The sequence below is a fragment of the Mandrillus leucophaeus genome, unplaced genomic scaffold, assembly GCF_000951045.1.
Source record: "Mandrillus leucophaeus isolate KB7577 unplaced genomic scaffold, Mleu.le_1.0 Scaffold737, whole genome shotgun sequence".
Lineage (NCBI taxonomy): Eukaryota > Metazoa > Chordata > Mammalia > Primates > Cercopithecidae > Mandrillus > Mandrillus leucophaeus.
Window position 1 is genome coordinate 645444 of NW_012107997.1, and position 11868 is coordinate 657311.

Sequence of the window (11868 nt, forward strand, 5' to 3'; positions counted from 1 at the left end):
TTGAGTATAAAGACTTCTCCGGGCTGGGCGGGTGGCTCACGCCTGTAATCCCAGCACTTTGGGAGGCCGAGGTGGGTGGATCATGAAGTCAGGAGATCGAGACCATCCTGGCTAACAAAGTGAAACCCCGTCTCTACTAAAAATACAAAAAGTAGCCGGGCGTGGTGGCGGGCACCTGTAGTCCCAGGTACTGGGGTGGCTGAGGCAGAAGAATGGCGAGAACCCAGGAGATGGCGCTTGCAGTGAGCCGAGATAGCACCATTGCACTCCAGCCTGGGCGACAGAGTGAGACTCTGTCTCAAAAAAAAAAAAAAAAAAGACTTCTCTGATACTCATTTAGACAAGTCTAGTCAGCTTTTGTTCAAGCTGAAGAGAAAATGAGAAGTCAGCTTTTGGCAGCAGGAAGGCAGGTTGGCTATCTAGAGCTCACATGGACTCAGGACTCATACCTCCATTTTTTTTTTGGAGATGGAGTCTCGCTCTGTTGCCCAGGCTGGAGTGCAGTGGCGTGATCTCGCTTCACTGCAACCTCTGCCTCCCGGGTTCAAGCAATTCTCCTGCCTCAGCCTCCTGAGTAGGTGGGACCTCAGGTGCATGCCGCCGCACCCAGCTAATTTTTTTTTTTTGTACTTTAGTAGAGGCAGGGTTTCACCATGTTGCCCAGGCTGGTTTCGAACTCCTAAGCTCAGGCAGTCTGCCCGCCTTGGCCTCCCAAAGTGTTGGGATTACAGGCATGAGCCACCGCACCTGGCCTCTATTTTCTTAACGGTGAATGTTTATTGCAGTCTGACTGCATCATATATGGGACACTGTCAGTCTGTAGAAACAAATAGCTGTCACCAATACATAGGAAGCTACATATAATAATTACAACAAAGTTGTATGTTTGTTTATTACCACATGGTTTACATTTTAAACTCTGTAATTTGAAAAGTTAGTAGGTTCACAGTCTGACTTCAAAGGGAGATATATAACTGGACGTGACCACCATTAGCTGTTTCTTGTGAACTCTTCAGTAATAACATGGTTTTGTTTCATGTAATGAGTTGTAGCACATCAAACAACTTTTATGATGTAATATCTTTTTTATTTTACTTTGTATTAAGTTTTTATAAATATTCGTAGGCTCCAAAATGATATATTTTCCTAAAATTATGTGTTTAAAATAGTCTCTTAATAATCTTGTTAACTGTCTATATGTTTTCCTTTTTAACTGTTTGAAAGTTCTTCTTTTTGGGGGTTTTGTGAGACAGGGTCTCACTGTCGCCATGGCTGGAGTGCAATAGTGTGGTCCTGGGCTCACTTTAGCCGTAATCTCCTGGGCTCGAGTGATCCTCTCACCTCAGCCTCCTGAGTAGCTAGGACCACAGGCATGTACCACCATGTCTGGCTGATTTTTTTTTTTGTAGGGGTCGCACTACATTGCCCAGGCTGGTCTTGAACTCCTGGGCTCAAGCAGTCCTCCTACCTTGACCTCTCAAAGTGTTGGGATTATAGGTATAAGCCACTTCCTGTCATTTATTTATTTATTTATTTTTTTAGTCATGTGGGAAGCTGTGTAACCCTGTCATTCATTTTGGCATATTTTGTGAATTCCAACACACCTGACCTTCTTGACTCTGCAGGCCTACCCAGAGCCTTTGTGGTCTGTTTGTGTAGGACAGCTTCTTTAGCTGCACAGCCTTTGTCTGATTATTCCGGCTTTATTTTCACCATTAACAGCAATGTGGATCTCAGAGAATACTTGTCCGAAGAAGTACAAGCAGTACACAAGAATACCACCTATGACCTCATTGCCAACATCGTGCATGATGGCAAGCCCTCCGAGGGCTCCTACCGGATCCATGTGCTTCATCATGTGAGTGGCTGCTGACCCAGTCTCATGGCACAGAGTGGCAAAAACAGGTGTTTCTTTGGCATCTCAGAGGGCAGCTCCCTTCAGTTTGTCCTTGCTTGGCCTTGGCTTTGGGATTTTGCAAGTAATAGTGCTGTCAGTAGTTAGTTTAAGGCATTGGTTCTCAATTTTGGCTACACATTGGACTCACCTTGGGAGCTTTTTTTTTTTTTTTTTTTTTTTTTTTGAGACAGTCTCGCTCTGTAGCCCAGGCTGGAGTGCAGTGGTGTGATATTGGCTCACTGCAACCTCCGCCTCCTGGGTTCAAGCAATTCTCTGCCATAGCCTCCCAAATAGCTGGGATTATGGGATTACAGGTGCCCGTCACCATGCCCGGCTAATTTTTGTATTTTTAGTGGAGATGGGGTTTCACCATCTTGGCCAGGCTGGTCTTGAACTCCTGACCTTGTGATCCACCTGCCTTTGTTAATTAATACAAAAAAATTAGCTGGTGCAGTGGCGGGCGCCTGTAGTCCCAGCTACTGGGGAGGCTGAGGCAGGAGAATGGCATGAACCCGGGAAGTGGAGCTTGCAGTGAGCCGAGATCACGCCACTGGACTCCAGCCTGGATGACAGAGCAAGACTCCGTCTCAAAAAAAAGAAATCAGCTTGTTAGAAATGCAGACTCTCAGGCCCCTCAAACCTACTGAATCAGAACCTGGATTTTAACATGACCCTCTGATTTGTAAGAAATTAAAGTTTGTGGCTGGGCGCGGTGGCTCACACCTGTAATCCCAGCACTTTCGGAGGCCGAGGCGAGCAGATCACGAGGTCAGGAGATCGAGACCATCCTGGCTAACATGGTGAAACCCCGTCTCTACTGAAAATACAAAAAATCAGCCGGACGTGGTGGCGGGCGCCTGTAGTCCCAGCTACTCGGAAGGCTGAGGCAGGAGAATGTCATGAGCCCAGGAGGTGGAGCTTGCAGTGAACCGAGCTTGTGCCACTGCACTCCAGCCGGGGTGACAGAATGAGACTCCGTCTCAAAAAAAAAAGAAATTAAAGTTTGCGAAGCACTGGTTTAGGGGCTCCCTTTCATCTTAAAAATTTTGTGAATTTATTTCAAGCTGAAAACAGATAAAACATGTACTTGATATATTTGATATCACATAGATTATTAGCATAAATTGTTCTCATTTGATTAGTCTCTTCTGGAACTGTGGGTTTAATCTTAACTAGCTTCTGTTTATCAAGTGCTTTACTGTGATTAGGCAGTACGCCAGTTACTTAATGTACATTAATCTCATTTTTTTTCATTAAAACACAATTCCAAGACAGGTGTCAGTATCATCTTTTTTACAGAGGAGGAGACCTAGGCTCTGAGTTTCAGTAATTGACCTTAAGTCAGTAGAATTAGGATTTGAACCCAAGTACTCTGCTTCAAAGCTCATGTCTTAACTCGTCCTTGAAGCAGGAATGGGAACTTGCTTATGTGATCCTGAGCTTTCCTTGTTTCCTATTTTCTCAACTGTTGTAATAACCAGAGGATCTGGAATATTTATATTCTACAATAGTGGTTTTTGGCATGTCTTAGAACTTTGGTTGGATAAGGCAGGGTGGGCGGCCAGAGGTGCTTCTGCCTTAATCTAGAAACCTTTTTCCCTTGTTCGTGGAAGCATGAAGTGAGATATGTTTTGCTGTATTTGCAGCACTGGTTTCTTAGGCCAAAGGAATCAGGTTAGTGTGATAGACAGTGTCCACCAAGGACACCTTTTCTTGATGACCTGTTGCCTTTTTTTTTTTTTTTTTTAAAGACAGGGTCTCCGTCTGTCACTCAGGCTGGAGTGCAGTGGCATGATCTTGGCTCACTGCAACCTCCACCTCCTGGGTTCAAGTGATTCTCCTGCCTCGGCCTCCCAAGTAGCTGGGACCTACAGGCGCCCCTGCCACCACGCCTGGCTAATTTTTGTATTTTTGGTAGAGATGGGGTTTTACTATGTTGGCCAGGCTGGTCTCAAACTCCTGACCTCAAGTGATCCGCCCGCCTCGGCCTCCCAAAATGCTGGGATTACAGGCGTGAGCCCCCTGCACCCAGCCAGGAATGTCCATATTTAGGTTCTCTCAGTGGTTGACACTGTGTACCTCATAAGTGAGAATGTCTAGCCTGTCATTGCTGAGCAGGAAGGAGACATAGGTGATGATTAGAGGGCTTCCTCTTTTCTCCACCTTAGTGTCCACTAAATTCCTTTTAAAAAGATGTACAGAAGTGTTTCAGACTCCATTGTACTTTAAGGGGCCAGGCACAGTGGCTTATACCCATAATCCTAGCACTTTAGGAGGCTGAGGTGGGAGGATCTTTTGAGACCAGGAGCTAGCCTGGGCAACACAGTGGAACCCCATCTCTATTTAAAAAAAAAAAATTAGCCAGTTGTAGTGGCACACACCTGTAGTCCCAGCTACCTGGGAGGCTGAGGCGGGAGGATTGCTTGAGTCCAGAGGGTCGAGGCTGCAGTGAGCTGTGGTTACACCACTGCACTCCAGCCTGAATGACAGAGTGAGACCCTGTCTCAAAAAAACAAACCAAATAGCAAACAAACAAACAAAAAAAACTGTACTTTAAAAAATTGAGTTTGCCATGATTGACACATCAAAAGTCCTGTTAATTGAATCAGGCCCACAGAAGTCATGTATCCTCTTTTTGAGACAGAGTCTCGCTCTGTCACCCAGGCTGGAGTACAGTGGTGCAATCTCGGCTCACTGCAAGCTCCGCCTCCCAGGTTCACGCCATTCTCCTGCCTCAGCCTCTTGAGTAGCTGGGACTACAGGCGCCCGCCACCACGTCCAGCTGATTTTTTGTATTTTAAGTAGAGATGGAGTTTCATCGTGTTAGCCAGGATGGTCTTGATCTCCTGCCCTCGTGATCCGCCTGCATCCAGAAGTGCTGAGATTACAGGCGTGAGCCACCACACCCGGCCCATGTACTCTCTTCTTTATGATTCTTGCTGGATGATGTCTAGTGGCTATTATTCTAATTTTTCTAACCTTGGCTATGATCATTTCCTTCTACACCCTTTTGGTTTTAGAGAGCAGACTAACCCAGCTCTTCATACTTTCTGCAGGGGACAGGCAAATGGTATGAATTACAAGACCTCCAGGTGACTGACATCCTTCCCCAGATGATCACACTGTCAGAGGCTTACATTCAGGTGGGTTGGCCACAGGCTTAGTGAGCCACAAATAGGTGGGGTATGGGGCCAGTGAGAGGAGTGGGCCAAGGCAGGAAGAGGGATAGAGTTAGGACCTTGGTTGGAGGGCCAGGTACCTGTTGGGAAGTACTTAGGAGTGAGTTGGGGCCAGAATATATGGCCCTGAAAGTCAAGCAGAGATTTTCAGAAAATAGTTATAAGAAAATGTATGAGTGAGCAAAGAAAGTTGTGATTATGGCTAGATTAGTTTTGCAGAAGTGTGCGGTCTAGTTTCAAGGAGGAAGGGAGGCTGGCTAGAAGTCGACCGTGAAGTACTCCCCAAGAGCCCCAGGCAGAGCTCTCTTTGTGACCCCACAGCACTTTCTGCTTGCCTTTTGTTTTAGTGCCGACCATATTGCTTTGCCTGTCTGTCCTCCATTGGATTGACCCGTGGAGCACAGAGCATCTCTGTCTTCTCTTTATGTAACTGCCCTAGTACCTGACAAAAGAAGGAAGATTGAGACAAAAGCCATAGCTTTGTAAGAAGAAAGTGATACCTCTCCTAGAGATAACTGTTTCTTCCCTTCAGTGACTGTAGCCACTGTAGCAGATTTCCAGATGGAGTATAGCAGGTTTGTAAATGGCATGACGAGTTATCCATGGCCTGGCACAGAATAGGTATTTGACAAGTATCTGTTGACTGAATGCCTCCTAGACTTCAGTTTGTGTTTTCATTTCTTACAGATTTGGAAGAGGCGAGATAATGATGAAACCAACCAGCAGGGGGCTTGAAGGAGGCGTCTAGGGCTTTGCTTCCGAGGGCTGTGGCTGATGATGGTAAATAAGAACACAGAAGCTGTAGCTATTCACCTACAGGCTGACTGGGGGCCTCCATGGGCCAGCCCAGCTTGTATGGATTCTGGCTACACCAGAGCACCAGGAGCCCACTTGCCTGGGATGGCCCCACACTGTCACCCAGCTGTTCTTTGATCATTTTTTTCTAGATTGATGCTCCTTTCTCCCATGCATCGAGCTCCCTTCTAGCTTCAGCAGGGCAGAACCCTTCTCCAGATGTGTGTAACTTATGTCTGAGTATCTGGGAGTAGCTGAAGAACAGATAATTTCAGATAATTTCTTCCAAACATCAAGCCTTGGGATTCTTGGAGCAAACAGAAAGCCAGTAACCTCACTCTTGTCTGTTAGAAGTGGAGGATTTTCCTATGGTTCCCCTCATTTCCTGATGTGTATTTTTAGATGGATTAAATATTCTCCTGTTTTTAAACTAGCCTCTTGTTTTATATCTTTTCCTTTGGTGGTTAGCTGAGGAAAATATTTTCCTTTTTAATCTTCACAAACTACCCTACAGTCTGACATCTGGCAGACACCACACTTGCCCTTTCCTGTCAGCTTGTGGGTGGTGTGTCAGTTAGGATGCATTTGTTTCTAAGTAAAAAAATGCTTGAGTCAAGGGGATACATTATTATTGTGCTTAACTAGAAGGCCAGAGGTGGGCAGTCTCCGGCCGCAGTGCAGGAATGAGTAAGGGAAGAGGAAAGAAAGGAAATAGGAAGTTCTTCTCACTACAGTGCAATTCTGAGAAGGTCTCAGCCAGGCCAGTGTGGAGCCCCAGGGCAAAGATTCCCTGTCAGACAATTCATCAGCTCTGTAGTGGGCTCTAGCAGCCTAGAAGAAGGGTGACCTTGGCATGAGCACTGTGGCAGGTCCAAAGATGTGGGAAGCAGCTGGAGGCAGCCAGTCAGCCTCAGCAAGTTCTCTTGAAGGGAGACAGGAGCCGTGTACTCCTGTGGTGCCACCCTTTACCTGGACACAACCCTGTCCTCACTTTCCTCTACCTCTCTGGAAGCTCCAGTATTTCCTTTGCAAGCTTATCTCTTTTATCCAGCTATTACATGTTGAGATTTCTCAAGATTCAGTCCTAGCATCAGTCTTCTTGCTGTTTACTTTTTCCCTAGGCCATTTTGGCTATGCCTAGGGCTTCACTTACCTTTTTTATGGAAATGACTCATAAACACATCTTAATCCCAGATTTCTCTAAACTCTTGAACTTCACTCTGTTGCCCAGGCTGGAGTGCAGTGGCACTCAGCTCACTGCAACCTCCACCTCCCAGGTTCAAGTGATTTCCGGCTAGTTTTTGTATTTTTATTTTTATTTTATTTTATTTTTGAGATGGAGTCTTGCTCCTTCTCCCAGGCTAGAGTGTAGTGGCGCGATCTCAGCTCACTGCAACCTCTGCCTCCTGGGTTCAAGTGTTTCTCCTGCCTCAGCTTCCTGAGTAGCTGGGATCACAGGCGCCCACCACGGGTGCCCAGCTAATTTTTGTATTTTTAGTAGAGACGGGGTTTCATCATGTTGGCCAGGCTGGTCTCGAACTCCTGAACTCGTGATCCACCCCTATCAGCCTCCCAAAGTGCTGGGATTACAGATGTGAGCTACCACGTCTAGCCAATTTTTAAAAAATTTTTAGTAGAGATAGGGTTTCACCATGTTGGCCAGACTGGTCTCGAACTCCTGACCTCAAGTGATTTGCCTGCCTCAGCCTCCCAGAGTGTTGGGATTACAGGCATGAGTTATGGTGCCCAGCCCTATTTTGGGGTGTTTTAAAGTAAACTCAAACTTAACATTGTTCAGAACTGAGCTTGCAAGGTGTGGCTTCTGCCTGTAATCCTAGCACTTTGGGAGGCTGAGGTGGAAGAATTGTTTGTGACCAGGAGTTCAAGACTAGCCTGGCCAAAATAGCGATACCCCATCTCTAACAACAACAAAAGTTAGCTGGGCATGGTGGTGTGTGCCTGTAGTTCCACCTACTTGGGAGACTGAGGCAGGAAGATCCTTTGAGCGCAAGATTTGAGGCTGCAGTGAACCGTGATTGCACCACTGCACTCCAGCCTGGGCAACAGAGCAAGACCTTGTCATTACAAAAAAGAAAAAAGTTAAGCTTGTGAGTTTCTCCCCTCCCCCCCCTTTTTTTTTTTTTTTTGAGATGGAGTCTCACTCTGTTGCCCAGGCTGGAGTGCAGTGGTGCGATCTTGACTCATCGAGTGATTCTCCTGCCACAGCCTCCCAAGTAGGTGGGACTACAGGTGTGTGCCCCACACCTGGCTGATTTTTGTACTTTTAGTAGAGATGGGGTTTCACCATGTTGGTCAGGCTGGTCTCGAACTCCTGACCTCAGGGGATCCGCTGACCTCGGCCTCCCAAAGTGTTGGGATTACAGGCATGAGCCACTGTGCCCAGCCATGAGTTTACCTTTAAACTTGACTATTTTTAAGATTATACTATCTTGAAGATTATACTATCCAGTTACAGAAATTCATGTATTATAATCAGGGAAAGTTTAATTTCAGTAATTATTAACTACAACAGGGGTTTGTAGTTGACAGGGGATTAGTTAGTAACAAGTAAAGAATGTAGAAATAACAGATACAAAGAGCTGCCACTACCTCTGGGGCTGACAGTGTCCAAAGCTGAGATCCAGACCTTGCTAAAAGTATGCTCTTTGAGCCTCATTAAAAATCTGCTTTGTAGTGTGCTTGGGAAAGCCATTCACAGGTGTCTCCCTGGAGGCCTCTGCTACAAAACTGTCCAGGGAGGAGAGAGTGCCAGCTGAAGCTACTGAGTGCCCGTGCTGTCCAAATGTATATGTTGTCTCCAAAAGCCAAGAAAAACCTATCAAACATTGTGCGTGTGTGTGTGTGTGTGTGTGTGTGTGTGTGTGTGTGTGAGGTGGTATGAGGTACAGCCACCTGTGTGTGTGTGTGTGTGTGTGTGTGTGTGTGTGAGGTGGTATGAGGTACAGCCACCTGTCTTACTTCGGAGAGAATATTTTACATAACTCTATACTGTTGACTTCCCAGAAATGTCCCTGAGGTGGCAGGCCCCTGAATTGTTCTTGGGTTTAACTCCCAACTTCTTATTTATGTCTTACTAAGGCATTTAAAGCGCTTGGTACTTTCTGCTCATTGGATCCAACAGCATAGTGTCATCACTGTAGTGGACTAGTGTGATATTTTGTGGATTGCCAAGATGATCAAGATCTCTGTGAACTGTATTATGCTAGAGAACAGAAATGACATAGTCCTGAGGTAACACTGGGAAGGTATACTGTTGGCCCTGCCAGATAAAAGCAAACGACTTCTGGTGATCCTTATAAATTGATATGGAGAAATACCAATTTGATTCTAATTTAGTAGCTACATACCAAGTGCCAAGAGCTGTTCTTTATCAATAAAGATGCTACATCTGGCCCCGGGCGTGGTAGCTTACAGATGTAATCCCAGCAGCTTGGGAAGCCAAGGCAGGAGGATTGCTTGAACCCAGGAGTTCAAGACCAGCCTGGGCAACAAAGTGAGACCCCATCCCTACAAAAAAAATTAGCCGGGCATGGTAGCATGCACCTGTGGTCCGAGCTACGTGGGAGACAGGAGGATCACTTGAGTCAAGGCTGCAGTGAGCTGAGTTTGAGCTCTGGGTGACAGAGCAAGACACTATCTCAAAAAAAAAAAAAAAAAAAAAGGATACATCTGGGACAGCAGCTTCGGTTGGAGTCACTCTGATTAAGTTCACGATAGTCCACAGTCATTCTCCAAGATCCATCAGACTTCCGCACAGGCCCTTTGTCACTCTTATTTTAGTCTAAGCTATTGCCAGTTTCTGTTTGCAGTGGTCTCAATAGGTCTCTCTACATTTTTTTGACTCCTACCCCCAGTTTATCCATGTTTTAGTCAGAGTAATCTTTTAAAACACAAACCTGAGTCATTTCTCCCCCATACTCTGATCTCATGCTTAAAGACACTTCATTGGCTCTTAGGATAGCAAGTGAAATCCTCAGCTGCTAGCCTAATTTATCAGGAAGTTTCTACTTTTTTTTTTTTTTTTTGAGACAGGGTCTGGCACTGTCGCCCAGGCTGGAGTGTAGTGGCATGATCTTGGCTCACTGCAACCTCCGCCTCCTGGGCTCAAGCCATCCTCCCACCTCAGCCTCCTGAGTAGCTGGGCCCACAGGCTTGCACCACTACACTACACTGGGCTAGTTGTTTTGATTTTTTTGTAGAGATGGTATTTCACCATGTTGCCCAGGCTGGCCTCAAACTTGTGAGCTCAAGTGGTCTGCCTGCCTCGGCCTCCTGAAGTATTGGGATTATAGGCATGAGCCACCACGCCCGGCTCCCTGCTTGTTCTTGACCCCAGGCTCACTGAGCTTCATTCTGTTGCTCAGATGTGCCACATGACATGAGGCCTCTATACCATCTGCTTCCTCTGTGAGGGATGCTCCTTTCCCTTTTCATTATTTCTCTTCCATGACCTCTCATACCCTTAATACCCTGTATATCTCTAATTGATGACTCTTATTGCACCTGAAAAATTTGTTTTTTCTGTGATTCTTTGATTAAGGCCTGTTTTTCCAACTAAACTCTCAAGTTACAAAGGATAGATAGAAACTTTTGTGCCCAGCCCTAGGGAAATGCTTGGCACTTGGAAGTCAATCACCCATATTTTATTTATTTATTTATTTTTTGAGATGGAGTTTTGCTCTTGTTACCCAGGCTGGAGTGCAATGGCACGATCTCGATTCACCACAACCCCCGCCTCCTGGGTTCAAGCAATTCTCCTGCCTCAGTTTCCCAGGTAGCTGGATTACAGGCATGCGCCACCATGCCTGGCTAATTTTGTGTTTTTAGTAGAGATGGGGTTTCTCCATGTTGGTCAGGCTGGTCTTGAACTCTCAACCTCGAGTCATCTGCCCGCCTCGGTCTCCCAAAGTGCTGGGATTATAGGCATGGGCCACCGTGCCTGGCCAATCACCCATATTTTTTGAGTAAATGCTTTAGTACTTAGCCTGTGTTCTCTTTGTTGTCCTTTTGCACAAATGATTTTGTCTCTTTCTACCCTTTCAAGATGGTGAAAATAGGTATTGTCACTTAAAAGTTTAGGGACTATTTCTTGGGAATATTTCTGGGGACTGCCATATCCTGTGTGATCTTGAGGTCCTTTGTGGGTGACACATGGCTTGCTTCCACCACTGCTGTCTGGGCTGGGGGCCTGGCCTGCATGTCTTCAAAGCTGGTCCCAGCATGCCCTTCCTCTTTTGGAGACCTCAAGGTCTGACCAGAGTTTGAACGACACATGGGGAAGAAGTTAAATTCAATTCATGTTTTCTTAGCGTGACCCCACAGCCAGAAGTCACAAAGGAAAAGATAGATATGGAAAAAATACCTCAGATATATGATAGAGAAAAATTTGCAATGTATAGGACAGTAAATAAATGAATATACCTAGTTTATTTTTACTGGTAAAACAATAAAAAGAAACTTAAACAGAAAAGTGGGCAAAAAACCTAAGTAGGCATTTCACAAAAGATGAAATACAAATAGCCAGTAAGCATGTTATTTGGTAACTAAAATGCAAATTAGAACAACCATGAGACATCATTTAAAAATATTTTGGATTAGTGGGAAAAAAAAAAAGGAACAAAACCAAGCCAAAACAAAACAAAACAAATATTTTGGATAGGTCAGGTGCAGTGGCTCACACACCTGTAATCCCAGCACTTTTGGAGGCCAAGGCTGGTGGATCATCTGAGGTCAAGAGTTCAAGACCAGCCTGGACAACATGGTGAAACCCCGTCTCTACTAAAAATGCAAAAATTAACCAGGCATGGTAGCACACCCCTGTAATCCCAGCTACTCTGGAGGCTGAAGCGAGAGAATTGCTTGAACCTGGGAGGCGGAGGCTGCAGCGAGCTGAGATCGTGCCAATGCACTCCAGCCTGGGCGACAGCGAGACTTCCTCTCAAAAAAAAAAAAAAAATATATATATATGTAATATAT

At 45.6% G+C, this 11868-nt stretch overlaps 1 protein-coding gene across 6 annotated transcripts in view; it reads left to right on the forward strand.

The window, feature by feature from the left end:
• The window catches only part of USP39 (ubiquitin specific peptidase 39), a 39137-nt gene extending 32835 nt beyond the window's left edge, over positions 1 to 6302 (forward strand). For 4 of the 6 annotated variants that reach the window (XM_011965807.1, XM_011965808.1, XM_011965803.1 and 1 more), the window contains 3 exons: positions 1723 to 1858; positions 4954 to 5040; positions 5764 to 6302. In XM_011965807.1, coding sequence (XP_011821197.1) covers positions 1723 to 1858; positions 4954 to 5040; positions 5764 to 5811 — 271 coding nt within the window. In that variant the 3' untranslated portion in view covers positions 5812 to 6302. The remainder of the gene's footprint in view (positions 1 to 1722; positions 1859 to 4953; positions 5041 to 5763) is intronic. The other 2 variants (XM_011965804.1, XM_011965806.1) reach the window with 2 other exon arrangements.
• The last annotated feature ends 5566 nt before the right edge of the window (positions 6303 to 11868 follow it).